This window comes from Bombus terrestris, chromosome 8 (genome assembly GCF_910591885.1).
Source record: "Bombus terrestris chromosome 8, iyBomTerr1.2, whole genome shotgun sequence".
Taxonomy (NCBI): Eukaryota; Metazoa; Arthropoda; class Insecta; order Hymenoptera; family Apidae; genus Bombus; species Bombus terrestris.
Genome location: NC_063276.1, coordinates 3,763,118 through 3,787,912, shown reverse-complemented (window position 1 = coordinate 3,787,912; position 24,795 = coordinate 3,763,118). Strand labels below are relative to the sequence as shown.

Below are 24,795 nucleotides of genomic sequence, written 5' to 3'. Positions count from 1 at the left end.
CACCTTTTCCTGTGGCACCGTCGCAACGCCACCCCCTTCCCTGCCACAGAACCACCACCATACTTCTCTGATTCTCCCCCACCGCGAAGAGAGAGGAGAGACCACCCCTCGGTGTTCCACGCTCGCTTCGTAGCAGTCAAGTCGTAATCCCCCTTCACAAGGTCCTTAACAGGCAAGGCAGGGCCCGGCCGAGTACGCGACAGGGACGTTAAAATTTAAGGTTTCCGTCGACACGTTGCGACCCATAAATTTCCTCGCTCGAAGCCGTCGCTCTTTCCTTCGGCCACGCTTGACAAATTATACCAGCGGCATCCCCGCGAAAACTCTGCTGGAAATCACTTTGCCGCTTACTTTTATCGAGATCGATTGAAAAAATAAAACGCACGTGAGTGAATAATCGATTGAATGGATCGTACACTATCATTTTACCTAAATTAGCTTATAAAATATTTAACATTTTTACACGGTACAGTGTTATAGTAGTTCGTCTTTTAATCTCCTGACGAGGCTAACTGCAATGTTAGCACAATGTTAAAAATGTTTTCTTAATGGACATGGCTCTCGTCCAGAAGCCTCAAATTGTGTTAAACGCGGCAGTGTTAAGTATAACACTGCACAGTGTAACAATGTCAAGTTTAATAACCCAAACTATGAAAATGATATGAATCTGGATACACCCTAGAACATAATAAAATCACTTTTTAAATGTTACACTGTTAAGAAATATTAGCAGATTATAGCTCATTTTAAAATATCAATCATCATAAAAAATAACTGATACAAGAGTTATATAATTATACATACCTCTGAATATTCTATAACCAACATTTTGCGATTAGTAACATTTTCTTAAAATCCTCAGTAGTCCTGAATAATCATCTTATCTTATTTCACAGGACAGTTAAAGATACATCTACAAAAACGATTCGCTTTATAATATATCTCATCTAATCAACGTGTTCTGAGAATGAAAACTTTCAAATGAAGCCAAATTCAAAGAAACGACTTTTGGTCAACTTCTGAATGAAAATCGATCGCATGGATCGATTGAAATGTAATTGCATCGGTGGCGCTTTCTACGATCGATACAACTTTAATGTCAATTTTGTTAGGTTATGTGGTTCGAATGACAAAAACGTATGACATAGCAAGTGTTTTAGAATACTAAATGATCGTAATGGTTTAAAGAAGAGATTTAGAGAGATCTTCTTTCTGGTTCTTTCCCTTTTTTGATGTATATCGAGTTCGCGAATGTCTAGACGATGAATTTATATTCAGACAATGTCTCCTCTAGAACACAATCCATTTCAGAAAGTGACTTTAAGAAGATGCTTCATTTTTTTATATTTGAAACGTGTTTTTATGTTTCGTGTGATAGGAATTCGTTTAATACATGATGCATTCTACGATCAGAAAAATGATTCTACTTAAATTCTAAAATAATTCTACTGAACGAAACTTCATATCCATTATATTTTTAATTTTCTTACAATTTGGACTTCTTTGATGTTTAATATAGAATAAGCCTTACCTGATTAACAGAAATATCATGAAAAACGTTTGAATATTGCTTTCAATTTTATAAAATGTGTTCAATAGTTTACTCGGAAATGTCATATTTCGCTAACAGCGCTACCATTGGTTGATTCAGGCCCTGAACTCTATTATGAAAAATGATGAGTTTTGTTATTAAAAATCTTATTATAAGAAAAATTCATAAAAAGTTTTAAAAACAAAATATGTACATTCCAATCGTCAACTAGAATATTACAGTCTCTTTTAAATTCAAAATATTAAATTTTGAATTTTAAATGTCAGTAGATGGCGCCACTAGATGTTCATTTATTAACCGCCAAAATTGTATTTCCGGTTATAACAGTCGAGTCCATCGTCGTAATTTTCGCTAAATTACATTTTAATTGTGTCCATAATTACAATTTAAACGCGAATCAAGTGATAAACAAATTGTTTAATAAAAAAGTATTCATATTTAGAACAGTGTCACGTTTTTAACGATGTTTCGTTGCGTTATAACTAAAATAGAAATGAAGCACTTTGACATGATTTGAAAAGACTGTGTAACTCAGCAACATCAGAACATCAAATTAAAGGTATTTTAGATTCTATATTTATTATATATTTTTATGACTTTCATATAACGGCAAGATGTTTTTTATTATGTCACTTTTATATATTTTCATTGCATAAATATGTAACTTTATATATGTTATATATATGTGTGAAATTTTGAAAAACTAAAGTAATATGCAATCTTTTATACACGAAGTTTTTTAAGATTTCATAAAAGTTATATTTAATATAGCTTTATCATTTATTTAAAAAATGCTAAAGCGGCAGGTGCTGCAACCTACTGCCCTATCGTTAAATAAAAAAGGCCACCTAACCATCTAATTACCGACAGTTGATAATTGACGCTCGTTTCAAAATTTGAAAAATTCTTGATTTCAAATATTTAAATTTAAATAATCATTATATAAATTTTATATGTATAATTTTTTTATTTTGCAGTTTTGAATAAATAAGCATTTATTGAATTACTACAAAGTTTCGTAACAAGAAAAACAACATAGCCATTTATTCTCAACCATTTATTTTTTTCTTTTTTTCTCTGTATTACTAGAATGTTAAACAAAACAGTCTGTTCCCTAGTTGCATAAATTTCAGCACGGAAAATAGTTCGAAAATGTTGCAACTAACAAATACCAAAGACTTATAAAAAACCGTTCGTTCACGACTTCTGTCGATCAAAGATTTTGAGCAATCATCGGGACGAATTTTTTATCGTGTCAAAATGTGACATATAGTATAATCGATATTGAAATGTGGTTTTACCATATGCAAAAATTATCGTTCGAGTTTTAACAAATTGTGCAATATAAAGAACAAAGTGCGCGCTACTCATTCTTCTCTTTCAAATACATCCTTTTTTCGGCATTAATACATACATTTATTGCTCTCTTCATCTGTATGGACACAACTGTCTCCACATTTTGCAGTTTTGGGAAACGGATTCTCGAAAGAAATTCTCAAATTGCATTGTACATTATGATTATAGATCCATGAAACGAAATATGTCAACACTATGTTGATCAATGACGTCATATAAATCAACACTAAAAATTTCAATATTAACATAACTTCAAGGTTATAACTTAAACATATAGTAGCTCGAAAGTATTCGAACATTTATAAAAACATTTTATGTTCTGTAAGTGCTCAAATATTTTTGTATGCCACTGTGTATGACGGATATATAATCAACACAGCATTTCCATTCAAAGATACAGAGAGATCTGACAAATCCAGTTAAAAAAATAGATGAGAGAGAATTTCTATTCCAGAATCTTGACCCAGTAAACTATCCCCATCTAATGAAATCATTTCATGCTTAACCTTTAATTTGTCACGAGGCCTCGCGAAGATTTTGTTTGATTCATTTCTTCTTCCGTAACAAAGTAGTATACGAAATATGCTCTGATCCTATCGTGTACTCCATTATTGGTGTAAAGAAAAATAATTTGCAAGGGGTTAAGATTTGTGAATGCTCCTCGTGTTCCCCAAATATGTCGAACAGAAGGAGCATAACAATTTACAGAGACTATAAAAATAATGTGTCTACCATTCCAAAGTTCGTCTTCTTCTTCTTCTTCTTCCCCCTCTCCATCGTGTTCCTTTTTTTTTACAAAAGTTTACAGAGTCTTTCTTTGTGCCCTTCGCGTGTCTATAAAGTTTCCTACTTGTGTACTACGGTAGTCATAAGTAAGCAACGATAACGAGATTAATACTGTTTGCTGAAAATCATTCTACAACGAGTGTTACTCGCTGTTTTACATTATACACGCGATTACTCATACATAATTACTCGGTTGACCATTATTTGTTACGCTAATGTCTTTAAATATATTCGACATGCGCAGATATTATTCGTAACTTTGAAACATTCGTTCTGTAACGCCAACCATCTTTGATTCAAGTAGTTCGGAAGCTTGAAAATTTAAAGGAATGCAATTTTAACAGTTAGATGGTTTCAAACGTTTTAAATGTCAAACAGAGAATTTAACTAAACAAAAATATCTCTATTTAAAACTTTATTATTAAAAAATTCACTCGAATGTTTCAACGATTTACATCAAATCTTTTGTTTAAACATTATATAATTGTCTGCTGTTTAAACATTTAAATCGGACATTATTTTCTCTTGCTTTTGTTCTAATCGGTTTTCGTACATATTCACTTTTTTGAATGATGATTACTCGTTCTCAAAATGTAAGTTTTACAATATGGTATTATTTATTGCTCGTATTGTCCATTGAAATTAATATCTGGAAAATTTTCATTCTTTTTTTTTTTTTTGTCATTTTTATTTTCGTCAATACATTATTAGTTTAGTACTGCGAGTAATTTTTCTTTCTTCTTATACATTAAAGAGTAAGAATTGGGGTTCCATTATTTTAGTAACGTTTTTTCAGTCTACTCCCACTTGAGATTTTTCAACTATAGACAGCTTCAAAACACCTTTTATCACAGATAATAAACATTTATTTGGTGTAACGAATCGAAGTGCTTTCAATAACAACAGTGTTCAAATAAATCAAAATTTTTCCCAATAGGAAGAAGACAATGTTAATGCATAGCCAATTGTTAATGAAACTCTAAACGGGAAAGAAACGTGGGTAACAAAGTGTACAAATTTTTATATGCAACACAAAATGCGAAAATCTTACTAATTAACTTGTATAAAAACTATTAATCGTATTTTTTTGTCCTTTTGTTTTAATAAGACTCAAAATTCAATTGTAAGTCATTTAAATCCTGTACTCTACCACTCACTCTATTTTGATTAAATTAGGGAACATTTTGTTTACGATTAGAATGTAATAGAATAGAAATACAACTTTTTTTTAATAGTATCAAAAGAAGTTTTGTCTCTACATTATCAATATAAAGCTTTTTACTGTTAAATATATGTTCTGTAAACAGTGTTTTGAACATGAGAAATGTTGGAATATATATATACAAAACTATATTACAATCTTTTATATTATACACATCATACTACTTTTATCATCACTTATATCTTTGCTAACATGTGTATGCGTGCATATGTGTAACGTGTGAATCATTTAAGTTAAATAAAAGTGTAGGATATACAATTTTGCAATTTTGAAATTAAACATAACATCAAGAACATAAGAAACGGAGAAATGTGATATCAATCAAATAAAATTATATTTCCTATGTGAATAACAAAGATATAACTGACGAGCCCAAATTTTATACATGTCGATAATAATCTGTACATGCACACCACCGTCATATATGTGGATAATATTTTACAGTATGATGTACATATATATCCGGTAAAGAATATCATTTTTTTTTACACTCTATTCTACAAAACTGACTCTACAGTAATGCTTACAACTTCTTCGATATAATCCCGTATTTCCACAGAGAATAAAGAACTGGAGACGTAGCGATCCAGACTTCCTGTTTAGTGTCCCCGGGAACACGTTTTGAAAATTGTTGATCGCGGAACACGCGATCGGTGCGTTTACGAACACCATTTCTGAAAAGCACACGTTAGTTCTATCGATTCTGAATGCATGAGAATTCTGGATGGAATGCTTTCGTTAGTCTTATAATTACATAAATTCCCGCTTATGAGAACCACAAGGCAAGATCTTGCAGGAATGCGAACCTTTTAGGGCGAGTTCGTCTGGATGGCATTACTGTGCCATCCACAATATATTTCAAACTCATACAAACTGATCATTAGATTCATTAATACTGGACATCAAGTTGTTAATAATATTTTTTCACACGATGTCACACAATATTACAACACAGTCGACAAAAGGAAAAAATTCTCTTCGTGTTGATCATATATCATTTTTAAGGTTATTGAAGTTAGACAAATGAGAATGAGAACTACACAACTTAAATTACCAGATCTTCAATTAAGCGTAAGAGAATAAGATTAGTAAAGATTCGTTTCATTACGAATGATAGATTACTTTGTTAGCGTGGAAACTTCACAAAGCTGTGCTCTCTATCGGCGACGCAGCCCGATTAGGAGTGCAACACCGTTCAGGAGTATGGCACAAATCCGGTGTATGCCTACCGTCTCGTAACTGAACGAAATCTAAGTCTGCGAAAAAATTACTTCTCATGGTACCGACTGCGCTGTCGGAACCGAAACTATCCTGTCTGCATAGATCCACATTTTTATAACATTCGGTGTACTCGGTTAAAGAGTTAGGCAATTTTCCATCATACATCGGCGCCGTTTCGATTACTGTCTTCTTAGAGTTACTCGACTCGAAATTCGTACAATTTTGGGTGGATGCGGTGCAGTCTTTTTTGTTATCTACATTAGTCTCATTTCGAGTATTGTACGAGAGAAAATTATCGTTCTTGGAAAGACTCGAATTCGAATAGAGACTATCTGTATAATGAAGCGCAGTATTATTCCTGAAACTGCCCTCTTTACGGAGATCCTCCTTCTGCAAGGTGTTGAAAGGCGAATAATCTTTATACATCTTATCTTTGTGTTTGGCTGTACAGTCTAATACTGTGAGACTTCCTTGTCTAGACAATATACTACCGATATCCGAAACATTACTTTCCTGCCTGGTTACCCTATCGTTGATAGGCTCATCTTCGGTAACTTCTCCCGGGCTTACACTTACTTTTGATTGTAACGAAGTACCAGCTTCGGATTGACTGTTCTTCTGCGGCGAAAATGCATTCTTTGGCGTCTCTTTTGTGGGAGAAATCTTTGTCCTTCTGAGGTAAGAGCCTGCCGATGATTTTGAAGTTTCGCCTACAGTCTTCTTCGTATCGTTATTGTTCTTACCATCAACTTTACTTTCCTTCTCTACGACGTTCATTGATTTTCCAATTTGTCTCAAGTAGGAACTAACAGAATTCGTATCCGGCATTTTGAACTTGCCCTCCAACTTCGTTCTCGAGTGGCCGCCGCTCATCGAATTATATTCACTGGATTTCTCCGCCGACTTGGAATTCAAATTATTGTTCACTTTGTACGAGTACTTGTTATCGATAATGTATTCAAGAGTATCCGACAAAGAGCTCGGACTCGCTCTGCCCACATATCGTATTTTTTCAATAGTAGGTATCCGTTTCAAATTAGATTCCGTTTCATTTTTCACGTACAAATCCTGATTATCGTTAGAAAATTGAGCAGGCGATTCGGTCGACTTGATAGTTTGCCTTGGAAAACAGCCAGTGAATCCACTAGAGTCCGGAGAAATAACAATGTCTGGTTTATCGACGGAAGCTTCCTTAGACCTCGAGTTTTGCCTCGAGTAACGACCAGAGGTTCCAGATGATTCGTTCGTTTTACTATTTTGTCTCGTATACCTTCCTCGAGGAGTTATCACGTCAGGCACTTGAAGAATATTGCTACTAGGCACAGTTTCTTCGCGTTCCAGCGTGCTGTCGTCACAACCGCTGCATCGTTTCTTCTCCTGGTGTACTTGACCTTCTTTAATAGGCTTCAATTGTGGCGTCAGTGTTTCTGGAGTCGTGGACTCGCTCGTACTCGTACTCGATCCTGTGTAGTTTCTAACATCGAATTCCAAATGCGATGGCAATTCTGCGCCCACCGATAAATGCTTTGCTAACGCTTTCAACCATAACTGCATCACTTCGAAAGGTGGCCTCTTGTCGGGATTCAGATCGCAGCAAAGAAAGGCGATCATATAAAATATTTCTGGGCAATTGGAGCAAAATTTCTCCTTGAATACGTTTTGGTTCAGGCCAAAATCTGAAGAGCGTGGTAAATAATCAGGATCGGCTTGAACCCGGCCAATGATTTCACAAACGACGATACCAAAGCTAAATATATCAACTTTTTCGTCATACTTGTTGCCCTTCATCATCTCAGGCGCCATCCAATATGGATTCCCGACTACTGTGTATCTTTTCTTTCGCTCTTTCTTTGATGTTTTCACTTCTCCGTCGGAATGTCTGCTGTATTTGCGACTGTGGGGGGAATTGCCATTCTGTATTATCCTGGCTAGGCCGAAATCGGCCACGACTACAGTCTTATCCTCGCGTACGAGACAATTGTGCGAGTTCAAATCTCGATGAATGATATTCATGGAATGTAAGTAAGCCATGCCAGCGGCTATGTCTTTAGCAAACGACGTCCGTTGCTCCCACGGTAAGATTTCGTTCGTATCATGAAGCAGAGCTCTCAGAGTTCCACCCGCTATGTACTCGGTGACCAAATGAAGCTTTTTATCTTTGTACAAAACACCAATGAATCGGAGAACATTGTTATGATGTAACGAACGTAACACAGCAACCTGTTAAGGGCAATAACAAAGAATAAAATAATGTACATAAATATACAGATACATAAAGGATCCAGCGACGGTGAAACGCAAGCTTACCTCTTTTAAAAAATTCTTTTGAGCTTCTTCGTCTACTCTATACAACTCTTTTAGCACCATCACTTCGTTGGTATCTCTGTGTGTGACTTTGAACACTTGCCCGAAAAATCCTGTACCTAGCAGTTCACCCTTTACTAGATCACTGGCACGAAATATTCTTTGATTCTTTGGTTCGACACGAAACGATCTAGTTCTGCTTAAGTCACATGTAGGATTTGTGGGCGAAGATCTATAAATATATTACAAATATATTACAGAGCAAACATTAAAATAAATATATATTCAGGCATCGGTAGACATTATTAAAGCATTTCATTTGAAACTTGATCTGTACCCGTCAAGCAGTCGCGACATGGAGCTACTACGCTCTTTGTGCATAGGATCCCTGGTCCTCCGCAATTGTCTGCTTCGTGTCCCACTGATATATCCTTCATCCCGGCGTTTAAATAGACGTTCTTTATTTTCGGGACTTGTTCTAGGACTTGCAATCGATGTCAACATTGCTGCGGTCGGCGATGAATATGCGGGTCGTCGAGACACTGCGTCCGGATCGTGCTCAATGGTTAACTGCAATATTCAATGCATTTTGTTTTTATCATTAACTATTTTTTGAGCACATAGTAAAGACATAAACTGCCGTTGTAGGATAAAATTTACCTGTAAAACTGTGTCGGAATGTTGTATTAGATTTTCAATGCTCTCTATAGGCTGATCCTTAACCGGAGTGCCATTTATTTCGAGTATGCGGTCACCGATGTGCAAAGATATGAGATCACTGGACATATTCAGTCTGTAACACATTTCACATGACATTTCTAATATTCATAAATATATGATATATATATATATATATTTTTTTTTTAACAAAACATGCAAAACTGCGTGCATTTAATTCATATTTAATTTGGATATTAGAAGTGAAATTAAACAGTGGAACTAATTTCCATGTTTATTTGTGACCTAATACATCTTCCCTCTTTTTCTTTTTAATTGTGAGATACACATAAAATACAGAGCACAAGAGATATAAAATACGAAAATGTGAAAGAAATGAGATATATTTGAATGTCATAATGTTGTGACATTAAAATGTCATTAAAATAAATATAAAAGTATGGCATTATAATTGAAATCATATTAGTGAAATAACATGTAGCGATTGTCTGAAGTGCATGATTTAAACTTTCACTTCATCCTAAATATTACATGCTCACACATCTAAGCAGCACATATTATGCAGTAAACAAATAATATTACACACAAGGAAATTATTTTGCACAAGATATATATTTTGCGTGCAGTTAAATAGCAGATACTAAAAGATACACATTTAACTTATAACAAATACAATATCTAGTGCATATTATTTATTTGTTATGCTGTACCTATGATTAGAGAAGTGGCAGCATAGTCTAAATAGAACCTCCATCACAGAGGCCAGCAGCTTACTGATTTTTCCACGAACATTTCTCATTAACCTGCATTTTAGTTCAAAGTTATTAGAGGCTGCTCATCTATTTTGCTTTATTTATTTATTTTTAAATAACCACATTCATGCATAGTGTTAAATATTTATAAAAAAGCTACAACAATATAGTTTTGCAATGGCAGTACTAGTTTATTTTAAAAATGAATACTTTCTATCATCTCTTGTTTTGCACGTTTGTTTTAAAACAATATAAAAAATTGTTGACATTATTTTATAGCCCTGTATCTTGTTTTTAACTTCTAACCAGTGAATGAAAACAAATGTATATTCCTGTACATACTCAGATATGCGAAGTAAAGCACCACAATTTCGGGGATTTGGAGTTGTGTCTAATGTCAATTTAATTCCTCTTTGTTTCTCAGGATCAGAAGAATTTGGAGGTATCTCAACCAATCTGATGCTATGTGGTTTTCTCGAGAAGGGACAATTAGCTGTCCTATTGATTGGTTGCATCTGTCTCTTGTAACAACTCCCACAATATAACTTGGATCTCTCAACTAGTGCATAACTCTCTCCATCTCCAATGAAGGCTCCACAGGAGTTACAGGCAAAGCATTCTGGGTGAAATTTGTGATCTCCTGCCAACATGACAGGACCCGTAATGATTTGCCCACAACCTTGACAAGCTTCACCATAGGCAGCCCCATAATCATCCTTACAGAACAGTAAGCCATCTTTCTCAAAGTACCATGTGGATAGACCAATATCACATGCTGAACACCTAGAATATGATAGTTTCATGAATGACCTATTCCTATTCATATTACAACTGAATTTTAATGGCAAAAAAAGTGTTAACACAAATTATTTTCCAATGAAATATCTTTAGTAGTATCAAATTTATATAATCTTATGAAGGTACTACTAAATGATACAAAATTTAATATAGTTGGACCTAATTAATTAGTAAGTAAATGCTATAAGTGCAATGGTTTAAGATTACTTTTTGTAGCCAATATATCATTTTTTTACTTATTTTTACCGAAAGCAATCGATATGCCATTCTTGATTTAGTGCCTGTATGAATTCATCTTCATCAATTGCATTGAGACATCCAGCACACGTTAATGTCCCACCACTTTCCCTACTTCCCAGGTCTAGAAAATATTGAAAGCAAATTTGAATAAAGAATTCACTCTTGGTTATAGTTTCAAATCATTTTTTATATTAGGACTATCAAACCCATCAAAATACAGTGATTTTGGGTTTCCTGTTTATGCAGTTACTAAATAAGTAAGGCTACTTTTGGTACTTTATTATATAATTAATATTAGTTTATGAGATAAAATCATTATTATTTGTATAGTATAATCATTTATATATAATATATTACACATTAAAGACTAAAGACTTGGTAGTTCTAACGTTAAACGTTTCGTCTGTATCGAGTTATTTACATTAGCAGCAGTACATACGTTTTTGCATGACTTTCATAGGAACGCGACGCGTACTAGCGATAGAAATTTTCCTAAGCATTAAATTCCGAATAATTGGAAGTTGTTGCGGCTATGAAAACAAACACGGCGCAGTCAAACGGAAAACAGAGCGCGTCAGGGACGTGTAGTAGGAAGGAAACGTGATTCACGGTTGACATTAGGTAAGCGTTGAGAAAGCAGTTATCAACCAGCTGACAATAAATCGACCAGTTCTAAGGCGATCGAAACTTGTCAATAAGAAAGGGACATTGGCGGAATTATGAAATGTTCTTCGAAGCATTGTTTTCCTTGTCGATACACGATTGAGATGATATAGTTGAAAAGAACGCATAAATAAAGTCTCTGGAAGAGCGTGGGCCAACAGACTTGGAAGACAGGACGCCCACGCGATCCTCGAAGGATCGAGCGTACACAAAATATCATCGATCGATTCATTTGTCGCGTACACTACTTAAAATGTTACGTATATCACACTATGATTTCAGCCGATCCGTCTAGAAATAACAGTCAGCTTTGCCGAAAAAGACGTACCGTTTGACGAAACTTCATCCATCACAGCATCTAGAACTGACACACTCCCACTCCGCGCTTCAGCCACTGAATATAGAGCGAGCAGATTCGAAATCCATTCTTCACGTTACGGACATTGCGCAGTAGCGCGAAATTTAAATATCACGCAGGAAAAATATACAGCGGTTGGAAAGTATTCGAACACTTGCGATTGGGAATAAAAATAGATGAAAATAAATATCGAATAAGTTTCATCAAATACAGCTTATTTACACAAAAATATAAATATTAATTTCAATTAATTACTAAATAATAATCAATGTAGTATAAGGATACTATAGATATAATAAGAATGTCCACTTATTGTTGTCCTCGACTGTATCATAGAAAACTTTCTAGTATATAATGTATATGTTACATAAAACATTTTGAAATTCCATTATCACTAGGATGAGACAGTCAGGTTACTCTCTTCTTCAATCATTTTATATTAAATTAAGAAGTCAACATTTTCCAGAATTAATGTTTATTTAAAGATAAGAAAATTAGTTGGTAAGGAGGTAGTCGTTTATTTTTCACACTACTTTTGGTCTTTGATTTAACTAAAATCAATACAGATACAGTTCATTATATCTCAGATATATGTATACCTTAAACTAGTCTTTGATAACGTATCAAGATTTTTAACATATTTCAAAGATAAATGTATGAAGAATCGTGCAAAATTAATACTATTTTTTTGTGATAATATACATATTCTCTGTGGGAATGTCTATTTTAGACTAAAATATATATAATTAATGTAATATAAGCGACATTATCGCGTGCAAAGATTAAAAATGAGTATATTACGATATTGTACTTATTACAATTAAAAACTTAATTGGGTATATATCAATACATATTATTCCATCTCACATTCATTGGTACAGCTTAATCTCGAAGATTCGGTCTATTCGTAGATAAATTTCACATTAAAAAATTTTTTTCAATTGTGTTATCTATAGCTAGACTGCGGATATTTATACAAATTCATGTCTTTATGGAAAAAAGTAAAGAAATGGAACCGAGATAGAGATTTGTTTCGCTTACTAAATATTATAATATCCACATTACTTTGAATATTTTATCTTTTAATTTCGAATAAATGCATAAAAATCTGCAGTCCATCCATCACTTAAATCGTCAATTCCAAGTATGTACTATAAAACTTATTAGTATTACCAATACTATAAAACTTACTTATATAATATATTAATTATTATGCATGTTATACGATATACTGCGAATTTTTATGTATTTATGCAAAATTTAAAGATGCAAAAATGCACAGAATTTATGTTAGATACAAAAGTATATAAAATATCCAAAGTAGAATATTTCTTATAATTTTTAATAAGCAAGAGAACTCTCTATTTAAGCTCTATTTTTTTTTTTTTTTCAATTACGTTCATAAAGGTATAAATTTGCATAAAAATCCGCGGTCTAACGATAATTCAAATACTTTCGTGAGCCATTGTACGAGTCTTTGGAACTAACATAATCCAACTTTTCTTTCAGTTTGTCTCGAATTTGTTGATTTCACTGTACCGTTAGTCGATCGAAGGTCTTCAGGAAATAAAATCTCACTGAGGTATTCTCAACATAACATCAGTGTGACATGCTCAATCGATTGCACTCTTCCCCGGCTGACCTTCTCGAAATATGTACAAAATCCGAATAATCCTCGGTCGTCCAGCGACAACTTCCGGCACTCTCAATGCCTTATCGATTATTTGGGTACGAGTAGCCACAAATAACAGTCGGTTGCTTATAACATACCTCTACACGAGTAAAACTGTACAAGATGCTTACGTCTGAATAATTTCAATCACAGTAAAGATTGTGCAGAGCCGTCGTCATTCTATTCTCTCTGATGTCTTCGTTTTCTTTCTCGACCACTGCTCAAAATAATTAGTATTCTTTTTTTTTTTATAGTAAAATATCGTTACAACAAAGTCAAAAGACGAAAATTTTCTGTTCAAGATGGAAAGGTATAAGAACTTTTTTCGATAGGACATTGAACAATTTTTAAAGCTTTGCTTGTCTTAGACAATTTTTGTTGAAGAGATACTAAACAATTGTCTGTTTTCTTTTTTAGCAGAAATAAAGCTAATAAAAGAACGGAAAATCTCCAGATAAAGAAATTATTGTAGGAATGACGAGTTATCTTCTTGGTTAACAAGTTAAAAGAAGATTAGAGAGTTATGTGAAAGACAAAAATGTGAAAGGCATTTCAATGTCAACATGTTTCTCAAGTTCTAGGACGTAAGACATACAGCTAGACGAGAATATCAAATATTTAATGTGGCTCAGACATTGAACTCGACTCGTGTAGCATTCACAGCGAAAATAAGAAATAACAAATCTGTTTGATCAAGTGTCTTCCAGATTGTTTTGAGCAGTGCGGATGAGATGAATCATAATCTTTCATGATTCTTGAATATTTAATCCGCATTGTTATCTCTGGTGCTAATTTTATCTTGCATCGGATACACGAGTGGCCTTAAAAATGTCTTAAGTGAGATAGAAATTCGTTGAATGCACAAGATTCAAAGTCTAAGCTATCAAAGTGGATAGAAAAATCGTAAACATAGTGGAGTTCATTGGTACGTTGTAAATCCATCAAGTTAATGTAGAAATGCATCAACTGTTACTTCACAAAAGAATTTAATTCGATGCGTTATTACAGTATTGTTTAGCGATTTGTAATAAATTTTAATAAATTCCTTTCAACTATCTCCGCATCAACTTGATGGATAATCCTAATCTAAGAAGGATCGTAGCTAATGCCGCTCGTTTGTATACAATTGCATGCATTTGCGTAACGGCAATGGCGACGAATGATATGCAAGAGATGCGAAGCTTATTTCGGTACCATAGTTCCAGTAAAAACCTCCTTTATCGCATTCAATCGAGCAACAATTATTCAATAATCATACTGTATCTTATTTTTTCCTGTTGCTGAACTTTGCTTCAATTTAAATTTAAAAAAAAAAACAAACAAAGTTCTCACTACTTTGTATGTCTGCGGTGAATAACTTTCTCTTGCTCTTTCTACGAAGGTTGATTACCTAAACCGACACTTTTAAAGTTGGAAACACGTTAAAAGAGTAATATTGAGCAGTAAAATTATGAATTATTTTGTCCGTAATATAAATTTGATTCAATTACTTATACGCGACGCCCTTGAAGTTTGTAATCCTCTTTTTCAAGTTTTGCACCAATTTCTTTTCAAGGGCATTAGAGATATTGCACAATATCTTTTCTACGCCTCATTTCAAGATTACGAAACGAAGGGCAAAATAATTTTTCGTATCAACACACGACTAATCTCGAACGTTCTGCAACAAAATTGCAAGGACGACAGGTGTTAACATTTGCATAGCCGCTTCTCGCTTTCAGGCCGATGTGAACCTATCTGTTGCTTTCTTTATCTTGTAATTCATCTTGTTCAATTCGAGAATAACATTAGTTTGTAGACTTTTATAACTTTTAAATTCTGTAAGACTTCTAAAAGGAATTTTTAATTCTACAAGAGTTAAGAAACACCAAATTCTTTTTCATTTTCTTCCACTTGAGATAGAAAATAAAATAAATATTCCCGCATCTGTCTGTCAAGGTTTTTCAAGAAATCTTTAATTCTATAAAATCTAAGAAATCTCATCTTATTTCTCTTTTTCTTTTACTTGGAATAAGCTAGAAAAACACAGAAAGAAGCTAATATCTTTTACGTTCACCAGGAATTAAATCTTTAGATTTCAAGAACAATCTCAGAGTCAGTTAGAAAAAATGGCATTCCAGGGAAAACAGTGACCTGTAACAATGTAAATTCATGAATGACCAGCAAAGAAGATTCCCAGACAGGTCGGTTCTGCGTGAAAGAAAGAGAAGGGGCTTGCGAGGTACGTGGCTGAGGCGCGTGCAATTATCCCGCTCATTAGAACTCTGTTAACTGGCACCACTTCAAAAGCTATCTGGTCCGTTCTTCTTGCGTTTCCGCAATAGCTAGTTCACGTTCAAGGGCATCAACGGCACGTACTTGTCGCTTGGTTGGAATTTGTACTCGGAGCACAACCGGTTCAACTCTGATTCCGCGTAACCATTTCTGTAACAGACCAACCACGTAACAATTACATCGATTACGATCGATCATTTTATTGAAATGTTACCATCGACAGTATTGTGAAATTTTAGATTATTACGATTAATACAATCTACATGATCTGAAAGTTTATCGAAATTAATTCTTTACGATGAATGTGTTAGAAGCTATAACAGAAACCCATAAACGCCATCACCATAATCATAAATCATCACCAATTGATACCTTGTGGGAATAAATTTTTAATAAAATTGCATCTAATCGATGGTCATATGTAGCCACGAAAATACAAGTTGTTTCTTCTTCAGAATATCACGCATCACCTGGAGGACTGTCTTGAAGAGAAGGATCTTGTGGGTGTAATAGTCCCGCGACGAGTTAGGATACTCGTACCGCGTTGAATTCACCCAGATATGGGGACAACTGAGGAGAGTCGGTGACGTAATTATTAAGAGCGTATTTAGTCGTTAAACACTGTGGGAAGATTGTTTTCGCTTCTACTTTTTATACATATGTTTTAGATTATCCAAACGATACTAAAAATTTCTTTCTGTTCCCAGGGAAATATTAAACGAAGAGGGTCAAAAAATACCAAAAGCTTTTCTTCGAAGAAATATTAAATAGAACCAAAAAATATAAAACAATTCTTTACGCTGCTAAGAAGGTAAAAAACGAGATACTCTGTGTTATAATTTTCAAACATTTCCTTTTCTTAATGAATTTTTACTGAAAGGAGACTAAGAAACTTTTTCTTCTTCCAGTAGAATATGCATGAAAAATTTCGAACAACTCTTATTTGAACTCAATATTTTGCAATTTCTTTTCTGTATAACTTTTCAAACCATTCAAAGGTTTAAAAGAAAAAAAAGTTTAATTCTACACATAACAAGTATTAAATTTAATTATTGATTAAGAAATTCATTAAAATAGTATTCGAATAAAAATCTTCTAAAATAGGACGTTTTCAAAAATTAAACAAACGAAGCTCCCTAAACAAAGATATTTCACACGAACGTAAATTCTTCTAATGTCTTTGAAACCTACCTCTGCCATTGCGAGCACGGACGTCTCTCCTTAAAACAAGTCACTTGTATCACGTTGAAGAAAAGGGCACCAAGGGTGTTCGCCACTTCAGTATTAAGGTTCTGCAGACATCTACGGAACTTGGCATCGCAGTCACAGTGGGACCGTGTGAACGGTGAATTGTTGCATATGCCATTAATGCACTCTTTAGGCGATATCGTCATCGGACAGTGGTCGTGTTCTCTGCAACAAGCGTCCTCGCCTGCGTGGTGACCAAGGTCATCATACGATTTTGCCAAAGTACCTGGTCCACACCATTTTGTGCCTGGATACATCAGACCACTGCCTGGAGGTTGGTTCTGATGCAATACAGAATATATTATCTTTTTACAATTTCCGAAATTCTGACTCCTCTTGCACAATAATGTATTAGCTAATAATATCAGTGAATTTTGACAATTTTTAAAAGTGATAAATATAAGTTGTACTCTTCTTGTGCATAAACAGTTTTTTTATAATTTTATCATATGTATTTTTTTAATATGTTATATTTTTATTATATGTATACTTTCGTAATTAGAAATAATGTAATTCCTTGAGATTTCATGAAGTATACACATTGTCTGTGTATAAAGTTCTAATCTATCTTAAATGAAAATTTAATTAACGAATATATGAAATATAAATACTTTGGTATGTGGAAATTCTTTTAGTGCATTATAAAAGTATGAATTTACTCAAAGAATAGTATGTTTAATCAACTGTTATTTAAAGTATTAATTCTTTGGGTAATACACTGTACAAATGCAAGTTTATCTAAAGAATAATGATTAATTTTTATCGTTAGTAATGCTACTAGAAGAAAAAGAATCCTACTTACTGCTGCGACTGTCTGTATAATCTATTTCTACCAAGCGAATCAAGCGTTCAATCAACTATAATTTTATTCGATTTTGTGATGAATCAACGTCTGAAGAGAACGATCGATACCTTTCCTTTGTCACGAGAAGCTTTGCACGTTTCCACCAAGTCTGCTACGAGGTTCGCCGACATTTGTCGGACCTTTTTCGGGTCAGCTCCAAGGATCATTTTCTGAATAACACCACGGTCGGTGTACAAGGCGCAGAAGGGTGCATCGGCGTTCAATTCAACCATTCTGGACATTGTGGTGTCTGCCACGAGAACGCTAGCTTCGGTTTCATCTCCCCAAAGCGTAGGTATTAACAGCAGAAATACTGCAAGCATCTGTTTAAAAAAGCAAAAAGAAGAAAGAACCCAAATTAATTCATCAAATCCAAAATATCAAACACAAGGAATTTTTTGATAAATTTAAACTTGCTTTTATTATTCTCTTACATCGATTTATCTTACAAGGATCCAATATGTATTCATTTGATGCTGATAAATATTTATATTTTCAGATTCACTATACGTCAAGAAAAGCATTAAGATTCAAATATTGTCTTATTAAATATCTTTAATAATTTCGGTAAAAGGTATTGCAAAGCTAAAATTGACAATTTATTAAAAGTGTTCTTGTCATCAGTGACATCAACATCAGTGATTAATCGAAATTAATCGTGCCTTCGTTGCAGGTATTCTATCATTCTATAAAACGATCACTATATCTGATTCTTAATGGAAATAAATTTTTGTTCATTAATTCGTTTTTTTAATCTCTGATTAGATGAGATTATACTCGTAGATGAATGTTCTCAACGAGGACAGTGGGTCGACAATCTGTAAACGTTTCTCAACTTTGCCGTGACTACATATGAAGTGTACAAATACCAATATTATTGTGTCTTAGCCGCATTTCGTCCTCAATTTCACTTAAGTACACAATATTAATGCTTATGCAAAGGCTGAATACTTTTTATACTCGCAGAATATTATGATTAGATTATTTAATGTAGTAGAATAGAGTATCTTTTACATGTTATGAATGTTATGTTCTGTTTGTTATGTTATGTTTTGAATGTTATATAATATTTATGTATTATTTGAGGTCCAAAGATTTAATGCTGAATGTTAATTAAGTTTTATATCACAATTAGTCAGTTCATAGAAAATGAATCCATCCAAGGATATATTAAGCAATATGAACAGTATTATCAAAATAGAAAAATTACAGAAACGTTATAATACATTTAATACAGAATTAAAATATGCTGATATTGTAATAAATATACGTACATACATATTTATAACTTTTTCTTAATAATTTTTTTTCATTACAATAGTAATATGAAACATCCGCACATATCTACAATAATTCTTCTCTTTCTTCTTTTTATTAAAAATATCAATTTCCATAACTGAAAATAAATAATATCTTTATTTTCAGATTAACTTTAAAGTCTGCATGAACACTTGGATACCCATATGTTTCACCACTGATATGTTCCCATCGTAACACCCCATAATGATTTGGGGACTGGAGAATCCTCCAATTATGATGACACGGATCTAATGGAAACTGATTACGTTACGTGGACAGGACAACGTGACTTTTTTTTTCTTAATCCAACATTAATCGTTGCTCGTTGAAGTAACCGTTCAAATAAATTGACCCGCAGGAATTCCGGTCGCTTTAACGAGCGAGTTAGGGGGTAGATCAATTAAACGTTATGAAACGATGCCGTTTCTTTGCCAGGCATGTATCCGTCGTGTCCATGGCAAGGATTTACCTTGAGTTTCTTTCTTTGCCAGACATTCATGACCAAAGCATTTTATTTCTTTTTTTCTCCTTGACATATTGATCAAACGTTCTACTTTGTCTGTTGCGTTGTAATTTATCCGGTAAGGATATAAGACTATCAATATTTAAATGTCGTATCATCTTTAAACTGTCACATAACTCCGATAACGCAAAATTAATTTCCATTCATGATTGCGTTTTTATTTATACTAATTAAAACCAATTGTTACATTTATCAATATTTATTAACTGTATACAGTTGCCTGGGATAAGATTAGAAGCAAAAATTGGATTAAAGAGCTTCATTTAAAGTACCAAAACATACCCAAGTACTTACTCATCTATCAATAAGAAAGATTGCAGTTCAGTTCAAGATGTTTATTGAGAGATTGAAAGATTGAGAAATTATTTTTAGAGTAGCAAGATACTACAAGATAAATGACAATTGAAAGTATTAATAAATATGACTACGTGCGTTTGCATCTCCATCAACAATCATCTTTCTAAGCTGGCAAGACAATCAGACCAGAGAAGGTCCATGAATCAATCCTTGTGTACGTCAAATTGATCTAGTCCCCTTTGTATTTTTGTATAATTTACTTTGTAATTTAAATAATGTAATATTCATATATATCATAACAAAATACAGAACTTCTTTTGCCACGTATTTCTTTTATATTTCTTTAATATCATCTACAGACCAATGACAATTCTATCTACACTATCACCATCAAGCCATTCACGCAATAGAATAATATTCATTGCAGCGAGACAATGCAAAAGCACTTACTGTCGATTTACGAAAATCGAAACGTCCAAGTCAAAAGCGTCCACTAGATACTGTAGCGAAGATCTCAAGTTCTCCGAATCACATCTATCATAGATCTACATCTATCACCACCTACTCAAAACCAGTAAAAAATCGAAAACTTCTACATTATATGAAAATAAAAATTCAAGCTTAACGTGTACATAAAATTGAAAATGTCTCTATTAAAAAGCGCACGATCTTCTTTTAGCCTCGAGAATTAGAAGAAAATCTTCGATAGAGGATCGCGAGCGGAGAATCACTCGATATCTAAGGTTTGAAATCGAGGAAGGAACACCCGAAGTAGTGACTTGGAGGATCGTCGATCGACTAATGCTGCTTCACCTTTCTAGAGAATAGCTTTCAAAGATCGTTCCAAGGACGACAATCTTCGTAAGGTCGCTGGTAGATAAGAAACAAAGACCGAATCGTTTTGAAGGCTCCGCATCCACTGCCCTTCTCCCTGACGCGTTGAAATCACGAAGGAGATCGAGAAATAAAAGCGGAGATGAGACGCCAGAAAACGAGGGCGATGAACGAACTTGCGAATCCCTGTTACGAGTCATTAGAGACTCGATACTTGAATGATGTTAAATGGCTTTTAAGTAACCTTCGGAGATTGACGTGAATGTAAATTATCGTTTTCTGTGCCTACGTTCTTTATTTGTCTATGCAAAGAAGAATAATAAGACTTTTAGATACTTTGTATGCTGTTGTTTGCAGAAATTAATTAGGCAGATAGGCCATAGACGATCGAATTAAATACGTAACGAACTTTTCGAACGACTTAATAACTGGATTGAAGTCAGTGATTTTCATTCAATTTTATTCTATTTTATTATTGATTTTAAAAATTATTCATCCTATCTTGTCAATTATATCGGTATGGGACCATTTTTTGCACTATATATAATATATGATTAAAACGGATATTTATGTTGTATCATTCTAACTGCTAAATTCATTTCCAGATTAATTTGGAACATGACCAATGTCTCGTCACAATGCTGATGATGTTTCAAAATATTTTATACGACACGTACGATATGCACATAAAAATTGTATACTGTAAGTGTGGAAATATCTTCATGAGCCACTGTAAGTAATAACGTCAAATTGATAAATCGACGAGGATTGGTACCATTCAACGACACAGTCCGTTCGATAGATGGAAATTTAATCTAATTAGCGCGATTAGACCGTCCCAATTCAAGGAGTCGAGCGAAATCTTGCGAGCCTCACGCGAGAATCACCAACCCTACATAGCGAAATTGATCCAGAATCTGGGTCAACCGGTCTCGTTGACGAACTTGTCTCTTGAACCTGCGCCAATTCACACCGAATTACCCTATGATCAACTGGTAAATCAAGCGTGACTCAACTATACTGACCCACCTTCACCTATTTACAAGGGTCACCCACCATAAATCATCATTACACCTTGTTTTATCCGACATCATCAACTCCTCATAAAAAAAAAATGATGTAAATTTCTTTGTTTGCTAATCTTATTATGGTTCATGACTTTCTTTTTTATGGAAAGTCTGTCTTGATTTTGGAAAAAATGTATACTATTACTTTAAGTATTAAGACACCCATTTATTGAAAAATTCTAACAAATTTTCCTTTATTTAGTATTTTCCAATGAAATGACAGATTTGTAATATAGTAACTATAAAATATCAAAATACACTGGAAGCCATTGACTTTGCAATAAATATTGACAGGTGTCTTAATATTTCTGACTGCCAGGGTAAAGGAATTATGTTATTAAAAGTAACGTATTCTAAGGCATGAAGGAAAATTGTTTTATAATATCGAGTTACATGTATAACATGTATAACGTGTGTGCCAACTGCAATTACTTATATCTGAATTTAATTTTAATCTTATCTTTTGTTTTAGGCTATAAACATTACTAAGGATTGCAACAGAAATTGTGCATTTACAAAATTAAGTGGAAAAAAATCGTAACATAACGACCATTCACTTATTAATTATAACCCAATTAGGTAGGCTAATAATCATCAGCATGGTATGACCATCAGTCACCAAATTACTTCTCAATGATCCCTATTATCCCTTTCCAGAAAGAAGACGTGCAAATAATTCTCCATCCACAAAAGCAAATGTCAAGGAATATACTCTGTTGCTCAGAAGTATTTGGATTGCATATTTTTGTCAAAATTGAAGTATTGCTTTTGTCCATTAGTTTCTCATTAATTTATACTCTTTATTAACATTCATATACTGTTGCTATAAAGGTATCCAGCTACTTATGGGCAACAGTGTATTTGGGAGAACCTACCCTGCCTCCACTATTACCTGTTTCATCACAAGCGAACCATCTGCAATGACGAGGAATATTCGTATAAAGCCAACAAGAACCAAGAATCAAATCGCGATCCAATAAATTATATCACGCTAAGCTCATTCATAAAAGAAACGAAATACGGGAGAAACGAAAAAGCGAGAATACAAAGCACAGTGAAGTATCATAACAAAATGTGGCGACGAGTGGCCGAGGAATTAGCAAATTAGCCAGGGTTTGACGTCAAGAACAATTCACGAAGAATCATTGCTCGTTACGCGTACCACGCGCCGCTTATATCGATCAATTACCCTATGGAAAAGTCGTGCACGTGCAGTGGTGAGCATGTTCATCGCAACTTTACCAGGTCAAGATCACAAAGAACAGGCAAGTTCAGTCTCAGATGGCTCAAATCGTCCGTTCTGTCGTATAGTTTTAGACGTTGCAAGTGGATCGATTTAGTAGAAACGGATTTTATGAAATAGATTTGAAAGATCGAGTAATAGGAGACACGTTCGAGTCGAGGAAATAACGCGAAACTCACTGAAAGAAGAGACAAGGTGCGGAAGGGACTGCCAACCAACTCCCACCTCCGGCTGCGCACCCCGGAAACCGTAACGCGACTCGAGCTACCGCAGTGCGCAACAACCCCTCAACTTACCTTCACTGATCCCGTGGAATTCGTAGAGTTGGATTTTAAAGGTAACCAAGGTGCCATTGGCAAATATTTGGAGATTTAGTATTTGTTAATTTGAATGATTGTGGTCCAAGGAAACACTGGACATTTTATTTTAGACAAGTTGAAATGTCAATAGTTTAAGGGTTCTCTCTAATTCTCCAAATTCTTGGATTTTTAAACCTTTATATTTCCAGATTAAAAATTTTTAGATTTTTTGGCATTTAAATTCCTAAATCTCGAATTGACTATAATAATTGTCCAATTCTCTAAATATTACAAATACAGCTTTAATTTATTACCCTTTTAAATTTGGTATTTAAACAAAAATTTGGCACTAAATGAAAATAGCGCATAATTACAATCTCTGTCTTAATAGTCTATTTTATCGAAATATTGTGGTAAATGAATCGTTATAAACAAATAATAATGAATACATTTCGAACATAGATATCTTAATGGATGTGTAATTTCACTAACAAGTACTACAAATTTCAAAGGTGAATACAATTTCACGCAAAGGTGTCTCCTTTCGCTCAATTTATCTGAAATTCAGTCCTAGTATGTACCGAGTGATTCCGCTTCCTACATAGACAATTATAAAAGATTCCTTTTGCGTAGAACTTAAATATTCACATTGTTTGAAAAGTAAATTTTTCGGGAATATCGTTTATCGATTCTTTGCGCGTATTCCTTTAGGAATTATATTCTGAATAATGTATGCGTCTGAAACGTACGCGTCTTGAATATAATTTTACACTTTTTCAATTTTAAATCTTCCGCTAAAATTATAACTTATAATTTCCAATTAAAGAATTATATAAAAACAAAAAATGAATGTATCAACGATCAGCGTGTTTCTCGTTTCTGAATTTTTGGCACTTTTAGACTTTACAACTCCTATATTTCTAAATATTTAAATTTTGAAAACACTAAAGAAGCAAAAGGGGAAAAGGCAAAAGAATAATAAATTAATGTACATACATTGAAGGATAACTCCGGATGGTTTTCACTCTGAATCAGTGATGATAAACAGCAGACAACTTATTGTCTCTACAGGATCACGATTCTCGAAAGATCTCTTCGGTGGTTGCAGAGAACTGCGGAGTAGTTAAATCGTAGGATGTCCTTCTTTCTGGATAAAGATCAGCTTTATGATCTCTCCAACGGCTGCTATCAAACTGATCGTTGAAACGGGTCGTCAGGATACTAATATTCCGTGGCATACATATACAATCCCAATGGTCCAGATT

General features: G+C 33.9%; 2 protein-coding genes and 4 long non-coding RNA genes across 12 annotated transcripts; 3 read left to right on the top strand and 3 right to left on the bottom strand.

Annotated features, from left to right (window-relative positions):
- Positions 1 to 3: 3 nt before the first annotated feature.
- LOC110119500 lies at positions 4 to 1,966 on the bottom strand. Of its 2 annotated transcripts, none has more exons than XR_007224979.1 (3): positions 1,532 to 1,966; positions 805 to 913; positions 4 to 325 (listed from the first exon to the last, which is right to left on the bottom strand). It is a non-coding gene; the product is annotated as an uncharacterized LOC110119500 (long non-coding RNA). The 2 variants fall into 2 exon arrangements; XR_002307969.2 differs by having other exon boundaries at positions 4 to 328; positions 1,532 to 1,965.
- Positions 1,967 to 4,360: 2,394 nt separating this feature from the next.
- Positions 4,361 to 12,006, bottom strand: LOC100651330 (LIM domain kinase 1). 4 transcript variants are annotated; one of them, XM_003397223.4, is made up of 8 exons: positions 11,901 to 12,006; positions 10,916 to 11,030; positions 10,214 to 10,654; positions 9,830 to 9,922; positions 9,102 to 9,234; positions 8,779 to 9,011; positions 8,445 to 8,673; positions 4,361 to 8,357 (listed from the first exon to the last, which is right to left on the bottom strand). In XM_003397223.4, the coding sequence occupies exons 1-8, from the start codon at positions 11,920 to 11,922 to the stop codon at positions 6,057 to 6,059; spliced, it is 3,567 nt and encodes a 1,188-aa protein (XP_003397271.2). In that variant the 5' UTR covers positions 11,923 to 12,006; the 3' UTR covers positions 4,361 to 6,056. The 4 variants fall into 4 exon arrangements, with proteins under 4 accessions (XP_003397271.2, XP_012166493.2, XP_012166494.2 ...); XM_012311103.3 differs by lacking the exon at positions 11,901 to 12,006 and adding an exon at positions 11,349 to 11,434; XM_012311104.2 differs by lacking the exon at positions 11,901 to 12,006 and adding an exon at positions 11,267 to 11,291.
- LOC110119511 lies at positions 11,430 to 12,916 on the top strand. Its single transcript, XR_002307978.2, has 2 exons — positions 11,430 to 11,530; positions 11,855 to 12,916. It is a non-coding gene; the product is annotated as an uncharacterized LOC110119511 (long non-coding RNA).
- Positions 12,389 to 24,757, bottom strand: LOC105666000 (acidic phospholipase A2 PA4). Of its 3 annotated transcripts, none has more exons than XM_012311101.3 (4): positions 24,527 to 24,757; positions 18,037 to 18,291; positions 17,068 to 17,405; positions 12,389 to 16,026 (listed from the first exon to the last, which is right to left on the bottom strand). In XM_012311101.3, the coding sequence occupies exons 2-4, from the start codon at positions 18,289 to 18,291 to the stop codon at positions 15,927 to 15,929; spliced, it is 693 nt and encodes a 230-aa protein (XP_012166491.1). In that variant the 5' UTR covers positions 24,527 to 24,757; the 3' UTR covers positions 12,389 to 15,926. The 3 variants fall into 3 exon arrangements, with proteins under 3 accessions (XP_012166491.1, XP_020719918.1, XP_012166490.1); XM_020864259.2 differs by lacking the exon at positions 24,527 to 24,757 and adding an exon at positions 23,231 to 23,481; XM_012311100.3 differs by lacking the exon at positions 24,527 to 24,757 and adding an exon at positions 22,881 to 22,904.
- On the top strand, positions 18,300 to 20,414 carry LOC110119510. The gene is made up of 2 exons (XR_007224977.1): positions 18,300 to 18,641; positions 18,734 to 20,414. It is a non-coding gene; the product is annotated as an uncharacterized LOC110119510 (long non-coding RNA).
- On the top strand, positions 21,473 to 22,728 carry LOC125385562. Its single transcript, XR_007224978.1, has 3 exons — positions 21,473 to 21,916; positions 22,461 to 22,567; positions 22,646 to 22,728. It is a non-coding gene; the product is annotated as an uncharacterized LOC125385562 (long non-coding RNA).
- Positions 24,758 to 24,795: the final 38 nt, after the last annotated feature.